General features: G+C 36.0%; 1 protein-coding gene across 1 annotated transcript in view; it reads right to left on the reverse strand.

Moving 5' to 3' along the window:
* Positions 1 to 401: 401 nt before the first annotated feature.
* LOC131978312 (myomegalin-like) overlaps positions 402 to 22,319 on the reverse strand; it is a 102,951-nt gene continuing 81,033 nt past the window's right edge. Inside the window, exons 4-9 of the mRNA XM_059341924.1 lie at positions 17,068 to 17,178; positions 9,662 to 9,738; positions 3,828 to 3,951; positions 2,725 to 2,849; positions 1,729 to 1,843; positions 402 to 617 (exon numbers count right to left, since the gene is read on the reverse strand). Of these exons, the coding sequence (XP_059197907.1) occupies positions 444 to 617; positions 1,729 to 1,843; positions 2,725 to 2,849; positions 3,828 to 3,951; positions 9,662 to 9,738; positions 17,068 to 17,178 (726 nt within the window). The 3' untranslated portion in view covers positions 402 to 443. The remainder of the gene's footprint in view (positions 618 to 1,728; positions 1,844 to 2,724; positions 2,850 to 3,827; positions 3,952 to 9,661; positions 9,739 to 17,067; positions 17,179 to 22,319) is intronic.

A 22,319-nucleotide genomic window follows, 5' to 3' on the forward strand; every position in this document is an offset into this window, starting at 1 on the left:
CCATTATAATCTCAGAATTTCTCCAAAAATGATCATGGTCATTGAACAGGGATTGATAAAAAACTATATGACCTAAAGAAACGTGGATTAATACACCGATACACAAGACTTGTGTCTACTGTTTAAAGTTTAAATGGAGTCTCTAGGTGAAATTATGCCGGAGAAGTAGACGTTTAAAAATCTCCAATTATTGTTCTTTTTCATTCATTTTTTTTCGGCCGTCCCATTCACTTCAATGCAAAATTTTGGGCAGTTTTTCACGACTTATGTCGCGAAAAATTCGTATTCTGTAGAGATCAAACCGCACGTTTTGATATATAATTTGTCCTGCAACTCTTCAAGTAATCTGTGATATATTTTCATCACAAATCCAAAACCAAACAGCAGTGAAGCTCCTCACATGCAGTTCAGCTCAGCCTCCACCAGGAGGAGCTGCAGCTCCATCAGCTCTGAGGACTCACTGGGAGTCTGAAGCTGCAGGTCACCACAAGAGATGTAAATGAGCGTGTGTGTGTGTGTGTGTGTGTGTGTGTGTGTGTGTGTGTATAAACAGACGTCAGCGCTGAGTAAAGGTTTCCTACCTGCATGTGAGCGAGGACTGTCCTCTCCTCTGGACTCTGTGGAGGAAGAAACAAACGTCTGTTACACTCAGAAACATTAAACTAAACAAGTCTGAACCTTCTGACTCTAACAGCTCAGATCTGATCCATCATGTGACAGAAACACCAGGATCAGGTAACACGTACAGTATTTATCAAACTAAAAATACAGAGAGGACCTACAGTATGATACCAGACCCTGTAGGGGGGCTCCTGGTTCTATGTCCAGGTTGTTGGAGCTCCACTGACCCACATGGATCTAAAAACACTCTGATGTCTCTGCAGCCTGTCGCTCAACACAAAGATAGAAAGAAGGACCTGATCTAAGCTCTGAACCAGGACTTTAGACTCTAATATTCAGAGAAAAACTCAGAGGTTTGATAAATATTACTGCAGTTTCTGATAGCAGACAATTTAAGGTGTACATTTAACTGAAAACAAGACAAAATTCCTCCCATTTTTAAAATAAATAAAATAAATAAAATAAATAAAATAAATAAAATAAATAAAATTAAATGAATAAAATAAAAAAAATTAAATGAAATAAATAAATGAATACAATTTTGTTGCTAATCCCTGACATATCCCATCATGCAAAAAAAAAAAAATCTCCCTCACATTTAATAATTTAATATGTAGATATTCAATTTTGTGTTTTTTTTCCCATATAAACAACAGTGGTATTATGTAAAAAAAAAAAAAAAGAAAAGAAAAAAAAGAAGAAGGTGGAATTCGAAGGGTTAGAGTTTTAAAAAATGAATAAATATCTAGTAGTTATGATCATGACTAAAGACATTTTTATTGAGTTTCTGACTGAATTTTGTTAAATACAGTTCACCAAAATGTTGCACATATGCTTAGCAGATTTCAGCAGATTTGATCAAATTTATTTGGTCCTAATTTTGTATTTAATTATAATTTTACATATTACATTTTTATGTTTTGGAGTTTTCAGCACGTTATGGAAGTGAACAATAATATATCTGATTTAATTAATATATATATATTTTTTTTTATCTCATTTGAATAATATCTAAAGTTTCTGAAATTGTGTTTGAGTTGACTAATAACATGTTTATGTATGTGTGTTTGGATTCATTATGAGGAGAGGTGTTGAGGTTGAAGTTACCTCAGCTGCTCCTTCTTTCCTCTGCAGAGGAGAAGAGAGACGGTGAACTTTGACCTCCAGCTCCTCGACCTGAAGACCCAACGAGTGTTTCTGCTGAGTCAGCTCCCCGATCGCCCTGAGAGAGAGAGAGAGAGAGAGAGAGAGAGGAGAGAGAGAGAGAGAGAGAGAGAGAGAGAGAGAGAGAGAGAGAGAGAGAGAGAGACATTCATATATTGTTGTTGTCTCTTTATTTACTTCATGAATTATAGATTTGTCATTGATTTGTCACACCGTTTATCTATATACATTTTATGAAATGTATCCACTTTGTTTTATTGATTCTTATATATATATACCATATGTATATATGTATATATGTATGTGTGTATGTAAATGTGTATTTTAACCCTCTGAAGGAGATTTTGGTTCAAATTCATCAACTTCCTCTGCATTCATTTCTGCATTAATTTGTCTCTGTTCAGCATCTTTCAGTCTGTTTTTCTCCACACAAACTTGGCTATCAGTCAGATTTTACATTTTATTTTAATTGAAGTATAAAGCTGACGAAAATAGCGAAAATACAAACAAAATATACATGTGTCTATGAAAATGTACCATATTTTTTTTAACCATTTATACACACAAAATCAGCAGAAATAATAATAAAAATTAAACTACAAAACAGTCTATTAGCATTTAAATTAAAAACAGTAATAGTTTTCATTGTAGAAAGAATGATTGAACTTTAACTGGCTTTCTCAGCTTGTCTACATATCAGATATAAATAAAGTTATTACTGTAAATAAAACATGTATTTTCAATAAATAGATGGACTCCAGAGGGTTAAAGTCAGTGTTAGTCAGTGTGTCAGTTTGTAGGTCAGAGCTCTTTGTTTCTATCAGTGGATGTGAGAGTGTTCAGCCTGAGAATAGCAGCGATATCAACACAAAGCTTCCAGGAATCAGCTGATAAAAAGGTGTGTGTGTGTGTGTGTGTGTGTGTGTGTGTGTGTGTCACCTGTCCCTCTCCTCCTCCTCCTCCCTCCTCTCTGCTCTCTCTCTCTCCAGGACGAGGCAGCGTTGAGCGGACGAGTCGGCCAGCGAGGCCATCCGCTCGGCCTCGGCCCGCGCTAGCTCCGCCTCCTGCACCACAGACACCAGGGGAGAGGTCAACGCAAACCTGAGAAAACTCTGTCTGACTGTGGTTCTGGCTCTCATTGACTCTTATGCATCCATACAGACATATGGGGCTTTTAAAATGATTTTAAAATTCATTCATTTCAAAATCATTTTGGCTGTTGATGCATAGATTGTGTTAGTGTAAGCTGAGCCTCTATAATAAGTGATTAATAAAAATGTGTTTCCAAAATAAAGAAGCCTTGTGGTTATAATTAAGACTGATCTAATTCAAAAGATTTACTCAGTGAAAATGAAAAATAATATAAATATATTGTATATATTTTTTAGAGATTTTTGTCCTCAAAGTTTACAAGTGGGAGTATTTTTTTAATCTGATATTGCAGAAAAAAAATAAATAATAATTAAAAAATAAAAAATAAAATAAAAAATAAATAAATAAATAAATAAAATAAAATAAATAAAATAAATGAATAAAATAAATGAATAAATAAAAATGAAATAAAATAAAATAAAATAAAATAAGTACAATTTTGTTGCTAATCCCTGACATATCCCATCATGCAACAAAAAAAAAAATCTCCCTCGCATTTAATAATTTAATATGTAGAAATTCTGTTTGTGTTTTTTTCCATATAAACAACAGTGGTATTATGTAAAAAAAAAAAGAAAGAAAAGAAAAAAAGAAGGTGGAATTCGAAGGATTAGAGTTTTAAAAAATGAATAAATATCTATAATAATAATAATATGATGATGATGATGAATATAAAATAATATTATGATCATGACTAAAGTTAATTAAAAGATTAAACTCGGTAAAATTATGAACATTAATATATAATTCTATGGCATTTTTTTTGTTGTTGCAGGCAAGTTTAAAAGATAAAACAGTTTGTTGCAATTTAAGTCTTTTTTTGTAGTTTCATGACCTGAATCCTGTGTGTGTGTGTGTGTGTGTGTGTGTGTGTGTGTGTGTGTGTGTACCTCCTGCAGCAGCTGGACTTTGCTCTCCAGGATCTCCTGCATGTGGACGATCTCCTCCTGCCGCTCCGTCAGGCGGCGCTGCAGCTCCGCTTCATTCTGATTGGACAAGCTCTCCGCTGTGCACCTGCAGGGTCACAGTCACACAAAACCACAATATTTAATAAGGGTTTAATTTGTTTAATTTGTCCTGAATATTCTTAAAATAAATGTTTGGAAGACGTCTCCTTAAATAATAAATGTGTGCAATAAAACCCTCCCGGATGCTTTTATTTTATTAGATTCTGTTTCTCGGTCGACAACCAAAACTCATCATTTATTCATAATATGTGGTCGATAAGATCCGGAGACATTAACAGAGTCCCAGCAGACTCAGACCAGAAGGTCATAATGTGTCTCTGATCCAGAATCTGAACCTGATCCTGATCCTGAACCTGATCCGGCTCACTGAGCTGTATGTGCAGCAGCAATATGAGTTTTATAGGAAGTTATTCTTGGTTTTTATCGCGGAGTCACTCTGTACATGTGCTTTAAATATCACTAATCTGTATCACAAGTTTGGAAACTGGAGCTTGTTTTAAAATGTTTTGCTGATAATGCAGAATTCTGATATTTCCCCAAAATAATTCCCTGTTTTTTCTCTGTAAACCAACTGAAACAAGACAAACTGCAGAGAACTCAGAGAATGCTTGTTTACTTATCTTATTTGCATGAAAATAAACAATCATGCAAACAGCTGATGAGAGAGATTTTTGAGGAATAGTTTAAAGTCCGGCTCTGTTTTCCAGGATTTCTCAGTGTGGGAAAGTGAATTTATCTTGTTGATTTATCATGAGAATCTGGTTGCAGCTTGACATGTTTATGTTAAATCTGCCACATCCACAAGAATCTGGGAACCAAGCGAGAGATAAACTGTAGTGTTTGAAAAGTTCTATGAAATAAAAAGCATTTTTTTTAAGGCGTATCCAAGTTTATAATTATCTGTTTGGTGGGAAATGGATGGAATTCATTTGGCGAATGATGAAAAACCTCCTTCTGCTTCTACACTACCTGATCTGTTCTCTGAAGACGACGTGATTGGTTTAAAGAAATAAAAAAGGGGTCTCAAACTGGCGGCCCGCGGGCCAATTGTGGCCCTTGTGATGATATTTTGTGGCCCCCACCTTGATATGAAAGTTTAATGTGAGTTTTATATGAATGGCACTTTACCGTGTTGTGTGTGGAAGGTCCCTTTAATTACTTTTTAAAATAATTTTGTGTCTTTTTTGGTCATTTTGTGTCTTTTTTGTCATTTTGTGTCTTTTTTTTAAATAATTTGTGTCTTTTTAAAATAATTTTGTGTCTTTTTTGGTAATTTTGTGTTTTTTTTTCAGTCATTTTGTGTCCGTTTTTGGTCATTTTGTGTCTTTCTTTGGTCATTTTGTATTTTTTTTTTAAATAATTTGGTTCTTTTTTGGTAATTCTGTGTATTTTTTGGTAATTTTGTGTCTTTTTTGTCATTTTGTGTCTTTTTTTGGTCATTTTGTGTCTTTTTTAATAGTTATTTTGTGTCTTTTTTTTGGTAATTTTGTGTCTTTTTGGTAATTTTGTGTCATTTTATGTCTTTTTTTGTCATTTTTTGTCATTTTTTGTCTTTTTCTGGTCATTTTGATACTGCCCCCAGGTAATTTGAGTCTGAGACCCCTGGTCCAGAGCCTTTTTTCATCTTTGCAGAATAAAAACGGCTGCAGACAGACTCTTTGTGAGACTTTCCAGATGCTGATAAAACTTATTTCACCACCAATTTAATTATTAAATATGCAGCATTTAGTGAAATAGTGCCTCTTTTTCTTCAATGCATGTTATATTTCAGGTGTTTACAGTCTGTTTTGCTGCTCTTTCTGTCTGTTCTCTGGCTTATAAAAGACCACGTGGTGAAGCTGTTGAATCTGGATCCATACAGGAAAACTAACTCGTTTTCAGGCCCATTTGCACCATTTTTGACATTTTTTGCACGATTTTTCACATGCAAACTCCTCCGTGGAGGTTAAAAACCAAAAGCCTGGTGCAGAGTGAAGTGTGTGTCAGTCAGCAGGTCACACTCTGCTCCACATCTGTTAATAGCTCTAATGATAAACTGTGGCCACAGCGTTTATTTATCAAGCAGCAGGGCACGGAGAGCACACACACACACACACACACACACACGCTCGGCTTCATTATTTTCACTAAGTGCTAAACTGACTGACTGAACTAAATTACTGCCTTTACTGCACGAACAGCGTGTGACTGAGCTGATGTCTTTTCTTGTTTTTTCTTACGTTCATTTGCTCAAAAACCATCAAACAGGCAGCAGGAGGTTCTTCAGTCAGTGTGGAGGGAGTTCACTGAGATAACTAAACAACTAAACTGACAAACTTTCCATAAATGCCTTCAGAAAAACACCATGAGGAGTCATCAGCTCCCTGTTGATCAATATCTAACCAGCATTATTTAATTTGTGTGCACTTGTTTAGTATTTTGCAGGAAACAAAAGATGGACCCGCTGGCACAAAATCTACATACTAATACTTCTATGTTTTTTGTGAAAAGAAAAGGATGTGTTGCAAAGAGCCAAACGCTCTTTAGAAGTATATTGATATAAACACTCTGACTGGTCTTTACCTGCACAGAGTCACTCAAAGAGACACGTACTGAGCACAAGAAACATGCAAAAAACGACAAAGAGATGCAAAACAGCTAAAAAGAGACACAAAAAGAGCACAACGACAATCAAAACCACTATGAATCGGAGCAAAACTACCACAGAGAGACACAAAACTACCACAATGGGATGCAAAACAATTTAGTTTACTTTTTATATATATACTTTTGGCTATAAAACACTTAACTTATTGGTATTTTGTGTCTCTTCATGGTTTTTGTCATGACCTAGAGCCAGGTTTATGACAAAAGAGACACATAAGGACCACAGAAAATCACTCCAACAATGAAGAGGGGGAACACAATCACGAAACAAAGGGGATGCAAAATCACTACAGAAACTGGCAAAAAAAAAGAGGCTGGTGAGGCCTGTTCTTTTTCACTCACACTGCAGCTGTGACCAGATCCAACTCTGTGTGACATTCATATATTCATTCAGATCTCTGAAGAACAACAGGCCTCATGAAGAACATCTCTGTATTCTGACTCTCTTCATCTTAACTTTCTCTGACTTTAAAAGCTATAATTCTGCAGGTTTTCAAACTCTAAATCACTTCAAATGAATAAAACTCCCAGTCCATTAGTGAGAACCTGCACATGACACTCAGAAATCATGTTTCTGTCTGAGAGAAAGTTAAAAATATGAGAAAGTTGTTGAATTCTGCAAGTTTTCTTCAGTCATTTGTACAAGCAACTTAACAATGAATCTGTTAGTACGAGTTTCAAACATAAGGCTGAATAATCGTTCCCTGTTCTTAGACACAGAGTCTCATTCTCCACAAAGACCTGCTGAAGATAAACTATATATCTCCAGGTAGTCTGGACCACTAAGAGCACTGAGAAAACAGAGAAAACTCTGATCCTGGACATGTTCACGTGGTGTTCAGACTCAGACTCAGACTCAGACTCAGAGAGACTCAGAGTCAGAGAGAGAGAGAGAGAGAGAGAGAGAGAGAGAGAGACAGCTGTCTCACTACCAGCTGCTCAAAATAGTTCCTGACTCAGCAACACAACAACCACCAGACACCTCTGGCCTTTCCTCTGACTCTCTGACTCTCTGACTCTCTGACGCTCCCTGTCTAGTGTTGATGTGGTTGACCAGTTATTGTTTCTCCTAGGTGTCCTTGAAGGCACCATCAGCAGATTTGGAGCGCCTGGTTCAGGCTCCTGAAAGGATAAAACCCCTGGGTACGGTCGAATAGTCAAAAAAATCAGCTCCTAAGTCCTTTCCTAACCACTTTTCCTTAACCTCAATGGAAAACGTCACGAGGTCAAGGAAAGATGAGAAGGAGACTTCATGAGGAGTTAGGAGAAGACGATGGCGGTGTTTAGAGAATCCGACTGCACTTACACTCAGTCTACGTCATCACGCCACGGCCAATGTTGATGACGTCCAATGTCGTGGTGAAACTACAATTTTCCGAAGATGGACTACAAAAATCAGCGTTCTCAGGAATATTAGGCGATTACCATGATTGGAAATGAAATGTAACAAAAAAGAATAATAGACCACGCCAGTCACAAAAGTGAAACAAAATGGTGATCACATTGAGAAAGGTTGATCATGCACCTGTCCATTCATATTTATAGACAAAATACCAATAGGTATGATTGAATGAGAACTGATAAATCATGGCACATTTACAACGTTGAGTGCTACAAAGCCACTACTGTACATATTATTATGCTTTTAAAGCAAACCTTTATTATTCAGATCTTATTCACATATACACAATCTATAAAATTGCTAAGAATTAAAAAAAATAAAAATTTGTCAGTCATTTTGTACATTTCTTCTCGTGACCGGTCGGCCTTATATGCTGCTACCGCAAGGAATTGTGGGACGGCATTACCTCCTTTCCTTTCGTAAAGGATGGTCCGGTGTATCCTATGCTAAAGGAGATACTAAAGGAAGCATTGAAGCTCCTTTCCTTAACAGTTAGAGAATTCCAACAGCTCTTATCATGGCGGCTACGATAATACATCCGGGTCATTTCACTCAGTTAGGAAGTCGAATTTGACTATTCGACCGCAGCCCCAGTTCCAGTGCGTCTCTCTCTCTGCTGCATCCCACCAGCACCACTTCCTCTTTGTCTGGTTTCTTCTTTGTTTCCACTTTACAACATTTATACTTCATACTGCTCACACATCCACATTTACATTAGTGATGTTACTGACTTACACACTTCACATCTGTACTCATCACCTCGGTTGTTTAAGTTGATTTAATAAATTCATTAGTTTCTAGACATCCTTTGTGTCCTGCTCCGTATTTGTCATAGTCTAGGAGCCGGGTTGGGACACATTAGGGGCTCGTCTGGGATTTAAACCCGGGACCCTCTGACTCTCTGACTCTCTGACTCCGTCCCTCTCCTTGCTGCGTCCCAGAACACAGATTCACTTCATGGAGGCATTCCTCAGGGCTTAGTGTGTGTTGTGATAGTGAGGTGAGTGTTGGGGCCCCCAGGCCCCCAGGCCCCCGGCTCTGATGTCCTGATGGACTCGTGGGAAATAATCAACCCAACGATGAAAAGAGTGTTTTTGTGGCTCTCTGTCAGGGTCCCTGAAGGTGTTTTAACAAATCTGTGCAGCTAAAGCAGCTAAATATTAGAAAACCCTTCTGAATATGAATTTTAGGGATGTAGTAAAGTGCAGGTGAGTGATTTGTTTACACAGAATCACATCAAAAATGGGCAAAAAAGGACCGAAACAGCTGCAAAGAGACACAAAAAGACCACAAAGACAATCACAACCACCATGAATCTGAGCAAAACTACCACAAAGAGACACTACACAACCACAATGAGATGGAAAACAACTACAAAATGACTACAAAAAGAGTGAAAATGTGAAAAAATAACTAGAAAAAGACCACAGAGAGACCAAACAACTTCAAAGAGACACAAAACAACTACAAAATGATACTACAAAAAGACCAAAACGGCTGCAAAGAGACATAAAACTACCACAAAGAGACATAAATATATACTATATATATATACTTTTGGCAATAAACCACTTAACTGTAATTTTATGGATGTGATAAAGGGCAGGTGAGTGGTTTGTTGGATGCTTCTGGAGGTTTGAGGATTCTCAGACTAACTAATAAATGTAAAACATGAAGGTTTGGGTGCAGGAAGAAGATAAATACTCACAGAGCTTTGTCCAGCAGCTCCTGTTTCTCCTCCAGCTCCTTCTTCAGACTCTCCACTTCAACCTTCAGCTCGATGTTCTGGAAAACAGATTCATGAGAGAAAACAATAAGAAGCTGCAGATAACTAGAGGAAAGCTTTGTTTTCTGGGATGTTAAGTCAAAATTGCACATTTAATTTCAGATTTAGGACTTTGAAGATTTTAAACCAGGACAGAGTCAGTGTGGAGTAGAAACAACAAATTGATTGTTAATATAGAAAAAATACTAGAGTTTCACATATTATAATACAATCTGAACAGCTGGGACTTTGTGAAAAACTATAAAACAGAATGAACAGAGAGAAGATATTTCACGCTCAAACTGGGAAGCTTTTGTTTCTTGTTAATCTATACGCTCATAATAAATTTGATGCATTCTCTTTGTTTATTAAATGTTTTAGTCAGAGTCTGAACTCTTTTGTAATCAGATTGTATCACCCAGGGAACAGAGAATACAATTTTTACAAACTTTGTTAAGAAAATTATGATGTTAGTCCATCTATATCCATCTTCATATCCGTCTTCAAATTAAATAACTGATTGATTTATTTTATTTCTTTTAGTTTGTATTAGTTTCAGCATTTGTGTAAGTTAATTATAATATGGGTTATTTGTCAGGGGAATGTTATAAGAAGTTAAAATCAGGTTTAGCATTTTCAGTCGTCATTTATTTATTTTTATACTCATTTATTACATCACACGTCTTTGTCTTAGCTCGGTATTTTTAAATGTTTTACTCATGTTGTTTTGTGTTGTGATTGTCTTGCTATGAAACTTATGCAGTGGCACTTTCAATATCATTATATAGTTGCCTATATAATGACAATAAAGGCTATTTGATTTGATTTGATTTGGCAAACACAATAGTCATGTAGACATCCTCCCAATACACATAATGCATTAATGCCTCCTCATGCTTATTTTATTTTCATTAGTTTTATAAGTATACAATATTGCTTCAGTGAGTTTTTTTCAGTAAGTCTAGTGTTTATTTTAGTTTTTCCACACAGTTTTCAGTTGAGTTCACTGCAATAATGTTGCTAAACAGTTATTAAATGAATCTTTAAGCAGAAGATTGAGACTTTTCCACGTGAGGTTCCTCTCAGAGCTGCACGTGTTGACCTGGTTCTCTATTAATATCTGGTGGGGATACGAGCACCTGCTGGATCTGGATCTGTCCCCCCCGCTGACCCCCGGAGTAATAATATAATATACCCCCCCCCCCCCCTCCACTCAGCAACACCTCCACCCAGCAACACCTCCACTTTTAACTCCTGGCTCTGAACGCAGCAACAAACCGGACTGAGCTGGTCGTCACGTGCAGCTTTCTGCCTGCAGCCTGATTTATTTCTCTCCATGTGGAGCTACAGCTCATCATATTTATGTGTGTGTGTGTGTGTGTGTGTGTGTGTGTGTGTGTGTGTGTGTGTGTGTGTGTGCAGCAGGTCACATTACTGGCACGCTGACACACAACACAGGTGCTGCTGCTCTACTGTACATCCAACATGTTGACATGTTTACAGAAAACTGGACCAGTGGAGAGCGTGCACAAGACACAAAATGACTAAATTACTTAAAAAAGACACAAAATTATTAAAAAAGACACAAATTTTTAAAAAAAGACACAAAATTACCAAAAAAGACACAAAATTATTAAAAAAGACACAAAATTATTACAAAAAGACACAAAATTACCAAAAAAGACACAAAATTATTAAAAAAGACACAAAATTATTACAAAAAGAAACAAAATTACCAAAAAAGACACAAAATTATTAAAAAAGACACAAAATTATTAAAAAAGACACAAAATTATTACAAAAAGATACAAAATTACCAAAAAAGACACAAAATTATTAAAAAAGACACAAAATTATTACAAAAAGACACAAAATTACCAAAAAAGACACAAAATTATTACAAAAAGACACAAAATTACCAAAAAAGACACAAAATTACCAAAAAAGACACAAAATGATTAAAAAAGACACAAAATTACCAAAAAAGACACAAAATTATTTAAAAAAGACACAAAATTACCAAAAAAGACACAAAATTATTAAAAAAGACACAAAATTACCAAAAAAGACACAAAATTACCAAAAAAGACACAAAATTATTAAAAAAGACACAAAATTACCAAAAAAGACACAAAATTACCAAGAAAAGACACAAAATTACCAAAAACAGTCACAAAATTATTACAAAAAGACACAAAATTACCAAAAAAGACACAAAATTATTAAAAAAAGACAAAATTATTACAAAAAGACACAAAATTACCAAAAAAGACACAAAATTATTACGAAAGGACACAAAATTACCAAAAAAGATACAAAATTATTAAAAAAGACACAAAATTATCAAAAAAGACACAAAATTATAAAAAAAAAAGACACAAAATTACCAAAAAAGACACAAAATTATTAAAAAAGACACAAAAATTACCAAAAAAGACACAAAAATATTACAAAAAGACACAAAATTACCAAAAAAGACACAAAATTACCAAAAAAGACACAAAATTATTAAAAAAGACACAAAATTACCAAAAAAGACACAAAATTATTAAAAAAAGACACAAAATGACTAAAATAGACATAAAATTATTACAAAAAGAAACAAAATTACCAAAAAAGACACAAAATTATTAAAAAAAGACACAAAATTACCAAAAAAGACACAAAATTATATATATATATTACTTTGAATGTAGCAACAAACCGGACTGAGGTGGTCGTCACGTGCAGCTTTCTGCCTGCAGCCTGATTTATTTCTCTCCATGATGATATTTATGTGTGTGTGTGTGTGTGTGTGTGTGTGCAGCAGGTCACATCACTGACACACAACACAGGTGCTGCTGCTCTACTGTACATCCAACATGTTGACATGTTTACAGGAGTCTGGACCAGTGGAGCCTCAGGCTGTCAGGCTGTCAGGCTGACATAATGTGGGTCAGTGGGTCTCTAGTGGGTCTCTAGTGGGTCTCTAGTGGGTCTCTAGTGGGTCAGACGGACCCTGCAGGGCCGGTTCAAACACCCAGCAGACATGAGGCTCTCTATAGACACACAGCTCTGTCTGCCTGAGCCCTTCATCCACTCAAACACAGTCAAACACCTCATTTATTGCACGTTTTTAGCCTCATTTTCTACCTTTTTCACTGAGAAAACACAGATTTTCTATAATATATCCTGGTTTTACGTGATGCATTATTACGTCTTTGTGCTTAATTCTATAAGAAAACCCTGCAGAGCTGTTTATATTAAACACACAGCTCTGTCTGCCTGAGCCCTTTATCAGTAAAACACCTCATTTATTGCACGTTTTTAGCTTTATTTTCTACCTTTTCACTGAGAAAACACAGATTTCCTAAACTATTTTTATTCATCTTGGTTTTACATGATGCATTATTAAGCTGCTGTGCTTCATTCTGTAATAAAACCCTACAGAGCTGTTTATAATGTTTATAGTGAACACAGAGCTGTGGGTGCAGGTCGGCTCATGATGACATCACTGGCAACATGTTTAATATGAACATACAGAACAGCTTCACACCTCTGAGAGGTTTCTGATCAAGCTCATAAAAAGTGAATAAAAACATGTTCAGATTCTGACACTTAAGACCCATTTATAGCTGCAACATGAGAAGAAATGTTCTAATAAATATGAGCTTACAGTAGAGGGAGGCTGTGATCACATTAACTATAAGTATATGAATGAGGCTTTGCTCTTTTTTTATTTTATGACACTAGATTTGATCTGAAAGTTCCTCTACCTGCTGTAACTAACACGACTGACAGTGTTTCACCATCATCTTGTTCTCTGGTTGAGTAAAACTTCCATTAAACCAACATCAAACTAAGAATTCACACAATAAATGTTCAAACATTAAGTAGATATATTGTATAATATTGTCTTTTTGCAGGTTTCAATTGAATAAAAGTCAGAGAGCATTAGAAAATGATGAAAATGAAGTATTTTTGGAATTGGGATTTGTACTATAATTTGAATTATTAGTGTTTTCGTACTGTTTATGTGTAGCATGTTGGCTGTAAAAGGTCTTGGAAGGGAACATGATGCTCATTCCCAGGTTCAGACTGACTTTTATCTGTCCTCCTATTCAGTTTTACCACCTGTTTCTTTAAGCTCTCCTCCTTAAAAACACCAGTCTGCTCTGATTGGCCTGTGAGAAAGACTTTTTCATCATTAACTTGTTCTCTGGTTGTGCAAAACTTGCATAAAACCAACATCAAATTCAGGGTTCACACAATAAAAACACAAGTTTAAACATGAAGTAGATATTGTAATAATGTCTTTTTGCAGGTTTCAATTGAATAAAAGTCAGACAGCATTAGGAAATGATGATTTTCTGTTTTTTAGTCAACATCACAAGTTTTTTTGGGTTGGGATTTGTACTTTTATTTGAATTATTTGTGTTTTTGTGCTGTTTATTTGTAGCATGTTGGCTTTAAAAGGTCTTGAAAGGAGACATGATGCTCATTTCCAGGTTCAGACTGACTTTTATCTGTCCTCCTATTCAATTTTAGCACCTGTTTATTTATTTTCTGCTATATTTCTGCTCTGATTGGCTTGTGAAAAAGACTTTTTCACCATTAACTTGTTCTCTGGTTGTGCAAAATTTGCATAAAGCCAACATCAAATTCAGGATTCACAGAATAAAAACACAAGTTCAAACATTAAGTAGATATTGTAATAATGTCTTTTTGCAGGTTTCAATGGAATAAAAGTCAGACAGCATTAAGGAAATGATGATTTTCTGTTTTTATTCAACATCACAAGTTTGTTTGGGTTGGGAATTGTACTATAATTTGAATTATTAGTGTTTTCGTGCTGTTTATTTGTAGCATGTTGGCTTTAAAAGGGACTTTGGAAGGGGACATATGATGCTGAACCTCCTCCCTTTCTGTTTTAGCACCTGTTTCTTTAAGCCCTCCTCCTTTAAAAGCCCAGTCTGCACTGATTGGCTTGTGAGAAACAACATGGTGCACCTTTGCATAGTTTGTCCTGGAGCTGTGTGGAGATCCTCAGCTGGAGGACGATTCTGCATGTGACGTATAGGAAGAGGAGCTAAATCTGACTGCTGAATTAAAAGTTTTCTGACTCAGACAGCCCATAATTAACTGACTGGGTTTTCTTATTTCACAGTTTGTGGCTTTGTGAGGACTCAAAATACCCAAAAGTCCGTTCTCAAGCTCTGAAAAAGATATATTTTAAGATGCCTCGTCTTTAATTCTCACAAACTGCAGAATAAAAATAGTGCCGACAGCCGTAGAGAGGCTGGTAGTGTGTGAGAAGCTGAAAGTACACTGTAAAAAAAAATAATGTTGTTTTTATGGTAAAAAACTGGCAGCTGTGGTTGCCAGAACTTTACCGTAATAAATACGGTGCAACTTTTTGTAATATTAAGGTAAAATTATATTAGCACTGTTGATTTCCCAATTAAGATTGCCATTTTTTTCCATATTTTACCGTAAAAAATAAAACGTTTTTCCATCAAAAGAAATGCTGTTCTGCCATATAATTGATAAGAAAATATTTTATAAATAATGCATGAATTAAGGATTTTACAATTAAATATTACATTATATTTATGTTAGAGATATGGTGTTTGGTACATTTAACAGTGAGAAAAAGTATTTTAAAATATAAATGCAAAAATGATGGCTTGTATATATATATTACAGTATACTTTTGCTACAAACACGGTGCCAGTGTATTTTACAGTGGGGTAATGTATATTAAAAACATTTAAAATACTGTTTTGGCTGATATAAACATTTACGGTGTTTCATTGTTACTGAAACTGAATTAACTCATTTATCATTTTACGTCTTTTACTGTCATGGTTTAGCAGTTTTTCACCCTAAAATCTACAGACATTTTTTACAGTGTAGCTGTTCTCTGCCTCTGCCAGCTGAGAGCAGCTCTGTCTCTGTGAATCAGCCTGTCAGACGGAGACGAGGGTCTGACTCTGTGAATCAGCCTGTGAGACGGAGCCGAGGGCCTGAGAGCGTCTATGAGGTGTTGCAGAGCAGCCTGAGAGCTGCTGTCACTTCTCATAACGCTCCAACCTGCAGCAGCCGAGCTGTCTGCAGAGCTGCAGGATGCACCACGTGGCTGCAGACACGCTGGATCTGATCACTTCATGCACATGATTGATTAGCCAGCCGCGGGCCAATTGCGGCCCTCTGCACACAACCTGGTCTCACAGGAATCCGTGGAATAGCCACGGAATCGCTCAAATTTCCGTGAAACTGACACGGATTTGGCTACAATGCAAGTTAATGACATCATATCCCGTGGCTATTCCATGGATGTTTGTTCCTATTGGTTTGTTCCAAGTCACGTGACTTTCAAGGTCCCGGCGGTCAGAACAAAACAAATCCCCCCCCCCCCCCCCCCGAGTCCGCCACTGGACCAGTTAGTATTCAGAAGTCCTGCCGGCAAATTCTCAGGTTTTTTTTCTTCTGTAAGGCGTACCAGGCTCAACTTTAGTGTACTAAAGATACTGATTGTTGTGGAAAGAATGCGATTTTCAAAGAGGTCATGTGACCTCTGACCTCATGCTATCTGAATGAAAACAGGCTCTCTGTCATCAGTAGGAGCCAGTTCATTTCTAGAGTCTGGAGCTCAGTGTATAAAATGATCTGCCGTCACCTCTAGGATAGTCACAATCTCATCATATTCTGTGGGTTTTTTTTTTTTCTTTTTGGTAAATTGGTGTTTTTTTCCAATGGAAATTATCATTTGGTGGCTCTAATAAGACTCAAATGTTAAAATATGTGATTTTCCCAATGTAATTTGGTGGTTCTAATAACTCTTCTATAATTAAACCTTCAAAATAAGACAATCATAGTTACACAGATACTCAAACTTTGTATCACTACACTTCTAATGCACAGGGTCATTTTTGATATGTGTAAAAAAAAAAGATATTCAAACACACAGCAGCATGAAATAACATGGGACATGAATTTGGGACATTGAACATTTTTGACCCATGTTGTGCATTAGAAGGTGTTTATATGTTGTCACCATTTTAAAACCTGACAAAGAAGACACAAATATTAACTATCCTATTTTGTTAAATTGGTGTTTTTTTCCAATGGAAATTATTATTTGGTGGCTCTAATAAGTCTCAAATGTTAAAATATGTGATTTTCCAATGTAATCTGCTGGTTCTAACAACTCTTCTATAGTTAAACCTTCAAAATAAGACAATCACAGTTACACAGATACTCAAACTTTGTACCACTACGCTTCTAATGCACAAGGTCATTTTTGACCCATGTTGTGCATTAGAAGGTGTTTATGTGTTGAGCATCAAAGGGTTGATGATGTCACTCACCCTCTTGTGCACGCCATCGCTGCTCTCCTCAAACTTCTGCTGGATCTTCTCCTCCAGGAAGTAGATCCGCAGCTTCAGGCTGAAGTTCTCCTTCTTCAGGTCGTTGAGGTGCTGCGAGATGGTGCGACAGCCAGAGTTAGACATGGTGGCGGGGGGATCGGCTGCCCCCCATTTACTACCGCATAGTACGTGAAAAGACAGGGCTGCAGGTCAAACAGCAGCTCTGAGGGAAGAACCAGCAGATCTGATCCACACACACAGTGGAAACACAGGAAGAGCTCAGCTGAGAGGGTCCGGGCAGCGGGATTAAAGGGGCGGGGCTTCTTTTTTTACCACCAGGAAGTCATGCCAAGAATCTGAGACAGAATGTGTGTGTGTGTGTGTGTGTGTGTGTGTGTGTGTGTGTGTGCTGATGAGAGGCACAAGTGTTCCTCTGCTGTAGAAACCTCTAAACATTCAGACCTGATCACTTTTTCACCATCATCTTGTTGTGCAAAACTTGCATGAAACCAACATCAAATTCAGAAACACACAATAAAAAACACAAGTTCAAACATTTTTACACAGCAAGTAGAAATTGTATAATATTGTCTTTTTGCAGACTTCAATTGAATAAAAGTCAGACAGCATTAGGAAATGATGATTTTCTGTTTTTAGTCAACATCACAAGTTTTTTTGGATTGGGATTTGTACTATAATTTGAATTATTAGTGTTTTCGAGCTGTTATTTGTTTCTTTTTTTACCACCAGGAAGTCATGCCAAGAATCTGAGACAGAATGTGTGTGTGTGTGTGTGTGTGTGTGTGTGTGCGCTGATAAGAGGCACAAGTGTTCCTCTGCTGTAGAAACCTCTAAACACTCAGACCTGATCACTGCTGGAAAGTATTCACTCAAGTTCTGTACTTTAAGTACAATTTTGAGGTACTTTTACGTTACTTGAGTGTTTCTTTTTATGTAACTTTATACTTCTACTCCACTACATTTATCTGTCAGCTTTAGTTACTTTACAGGTCAAGATTTAACATAAAAAACACGATACATTTAAAATAATTACACGTTTATCATTTAAACAGTATATTAGGCAATGAAACCAGCAACGCTACGTTGACAATATTTACATTTTGCTGATATAATATATCAATATTATTATTATTATTATTATTATTATTATTATTATTCATTTGTGTGTTTTTGTGGTACTTTTGTTGCAATTTGCATTTGCATTGTGTGTGTTATTTTATTTTATTAATTTTTTACTTTATTTTATTTTATTTATTGTATTCTTATTTTATAAATTTTTATTTTATTCTTATTTTTTATTATATTTTATGTTAATGTTTATGTTATTCTTATTTAATTTAATTTGTATTTTATTTAATTTTATTTATATTTTCATTTTGTTCTTATTTTATTTTAATTTTATTCTTATGTTATTTTTTATCTTTTCTTATTTCATTCTTATCTTATTTTTGTTTCATTTTTATTTCTGCAGTATCAGATTAAAAATAAAACTCCCACTTGATATTTTAAGTACATTTTGATGCTGATACTTTTGTGCTTTTACTTCAGTAAGTTTTGAATGCAGGACTTTTACTGTAGTGGAGTCTTTCACAGTGAGTATTAGTACTTTTACTGCAGTAAAGGACCTGAATACTTCTTCCACTGAGGGCTTTTCTCTTTGACCTCATCACAGAAAGAGAAACAGCAGCTTTGAACATTTAACCAGCGTGTGTTTGTGTTTGTCTGAATGAATCTGTGGACCTGAAGAGAAGAAGATCTGAGGTTTTATCTCCTCTGAGCCTCGGAGGCAGTGAAAGCTGCTTGAACCCAGAATCTGAAACCAACACACCACGCTGGTTTCTTTCAACTCAAACCATAATTTCCCTGAACTTTCCCTAAAGTAGTTGAAGCAAACCTTAAAGACAGAGAGGTGAGGATCAAACCCAGCCAGGGATCTTCCCCTGAGGCTCCACAAGGAGAAGAGACACATTCACTGTGTTGTTGTTCATGTTGGAGAACTTTTACTTCAGTATTTTAAATGTTTTACCTCAGCTTTGATCAGTGTCTTCTCCTCCAATAACAGGAGCAATATGAAACAAGAATTTTCAACCTGGAAAATAATGCAAATTAGCACTTTATGATATGAAATACTAAAATATAATGATTTTACTGAACGCTAAAGTGGATATTAGCTAACATTAGCTTGCTAATAGTGTTAAAATAATCAAAATAATGTTAAATTCAACAGTTTTAACTTGTTGTTAGCAGTTGTCTTAAAGTTAAATATTCTCCATTTCAGGATTGTAACAGCTGAAGTCTCACGTCTGTTTCCTCTTTTATCTCTGACAAGTTCACCAGTTTATTAAAACCTAGTTGTGACTCTTTAACCGGCTGGTTTCCTGTTGTTTAACCTTCATTCAATCAGAGTCACAGGACAGTTTGTGGTGCTGATATTGGAGACATGACTGAGCTTGAAGAAAGACGTGATAAAAGCTGTATTAATACTCTTAAAAAAGAGGATTTCTGTGGAGTTTTGAGCTTTTTGTTGCGTATAGAAACAGCTTCATGTGAGCGTTCCAGCGTTCCCACAGTGAGGTGAGCAGCAGACGCTCTAATAATACCATCAGATGAGAGTCTGCAGAGACAACTGGTGAGAGTTTCCTTTTACTGGCTGCAGAGCAGCTTAAGTGACTGACAGCTGCTGGAGGAACTCTGATAGAGTTAGAGAGACTGGAGGAGGAGACAACATGTCTTTAACTGATTTATCTTCTATAGAGGACAACAGAAACATTACAAAAACATCTGAAGCATCTTCATCTGCAGAAAACTGTCAGGCAGCAACGACTGCTTTTATTTCACGACTCTGTAAAGGTTTGATTTGATGATTTGCAGGCAAACAACTTCTAAATGTCTCGGTTGAGATGGGAATGATCCTTTTTGAAAAGTCAAAGTGTCTCAGGGAATTCAGTTGAAATATAATCATTGTTATAAAGTGTTTGTGCTGCTGATGAAACGTTGTGACCACTGCCAGGGAGGTGATGTTTTCAGTTTGGTTTGTTTGCAGGATTGTGGAAAAGCTACCGTCCTGATTTTTACGTTGTGGAAGAGTGGAGCATGAGCCGAGGACATTTCAGAGTGGATCCAAATCACAGAGTTGCATGATTAATGCTGCATTCATGTGCTGTAAAATAAGTTCCTGGTCATATTTCATGGCTCATCTGACCTGTTTCTTTCCTATCTGCTCTTTATTCTCATGCAAATACTGCAAACTAACAACACGTCTCCATGTCGTTTCCACATCATGAAAACACCAAAGTTAGAAGAAAAACAACTTCACAACTTGGAGAATAGGAGCATGTGATGGGCTCCTGAATGCACCACCGGCCTGTGCAGAGATCTGCTGTTTTTATGGAACTTAGATGTCTAAAAACTTTTAATTTTTTAATTAATTCTGACACTGGTTTTAATGTAGACTTTCAGACTTTGTGTCACCTACAAACAAACAACTTATTATGGAATGAGCTAAAGGAAAGGAAAAAAAAGGGACAGAAGCTCCTTAAATCCAATCCAATCCACTTTTTGGATATTTATATAGCATGATTTAAGCAAACACAAGGTTTCCAAAGTGCTGCACAAAAATATAAACACAATAAGTATAAAATAAGTATACACTAGAATGCTAAAATTCAATACGATTAAATGAAATAAAAATATAATTTAAAATAAGAAATAAAAATGCACTCCCCGCACAAAATAAAAGATGCATGAATACACATAAAATCATAAAAACAACACTCTACGTGGTGTCAAAAGAGATGGAGGGAGGTGGGTTTTGAGAAGAGAAACTTAAAAACTTTTTCCATGTCACTTCACTCAGTTAATAACCCTCCTTACTAAGCTTAGTAAGATCTCTAAAAAATCTGGCACAGGTTTTAAGGTAAATATAGAGGTTTGTCATTTGGAAATGACCAAAACTAGGCTAAGTATGGAATGAGCTAAAGGAAAACAGAAGAAAAGGGACAGAAGCTCCTTAAAAACTTCTTCCATGTCAGTTAAGAACCCTCCTTACTAAGCCTAGTAAGATCTCTAAAAAATCTGGCACAGGTTTTAAGGTAAATATACAGGTTTGTCATTTGGAAATGACCAAAACAAAAGTATGGAATGAGCTAAAGGAAAACAGAAGAAAAGGGACAGAAGCTCCTTAAAAACTTCTTCCATGTCAGTTAAGAACCCTCCTTACTTAGTTTAAACATCTCTCTAGCAGCAAAAAGCAATCTCAGTGGAATAAAGCAGCTCTAAACTCCCAGCTCTGAGCCCTGTAAGTAAACGCCTCATGAGTCCCGTCTATCTCCTCCACCAGGAGGTGCTGACGCTCCACCTCACCTCACAGAAACTAACATCTGAGCCTCTGAGGAGCTCCAGAGATCCAGAGGCTGTTTGGTGGAGGCTGGCTGCCCTGCTGCTGTCACTGAGGAATGCTACACACACACACACACACACACACACACACACACACACACACACACACACACACACACACACACACACACTGAGGGCAGATTACAGCTACACACCAACATATGGACCGATGCACGCACACATGTCGTCTTCACATTCTGCACATACATGCAGAGAGCTGCAGTCTTTTATTGGTGCAGTGTATTTCTGTTAGAGATATGGTGTTTAAAACAATAACAGTTGGAAAAAGTTTTTTTTTTTTTACAAAAGATAAATGCAAAAGTTACAGTAATGGCTTGAATATATATTACAGTATATTTTTGTTACAAACACAGTGCCAGTGTATTTTTCAGTGAAGTAATTTATTTAAAAAAAACAACTAAAAAAACTGTTTTACGGTAAAAAAAAAACAGCAGCTGTGGTTGCCAGAACTTTACCGTAATAAATACGGTAGAACTTTCTTTAATATTATGGTAAAAAGATATCAGCACTGTTGATTTCATATTTAAGATTGATATTTAATTCCATATTTTACCGTATAAATAAAAAGTTTATGGTGTTTAAAACATTTGACAGTTAGAAAAAGTATTTTTTACAAAAGATAAATGCAAAAATTACAGTGATGGTATATATAAGTATATATATTACAGTATATAGTACACACGGTACCAGAGTATTTTACAGTCGAGTAATTTATTTTTTTTAATTTTAAAACCTGTAAAAAATACAGTTTTGGCTGATATATTCATTTATGTTGTTTCACTGAAACTGAATTAACTCATTTATCATTTTAC

Source organism: Centropristis striata, chromosome 9 (genome assembly GCF_030273125.1).
Source record: "Centropristis striata isolate RG_2023a ecotype Rhode Island chromosome 9, C.striata_1.0, whole genome shotgun sequence".
Classification (NCBI taxonomy): domain Eukaryota; kingdom Metazoa; phylum Chordata; class Actinopteri; order Perciformes; family Serranidae; genus Centropristis; species Centropristis striata.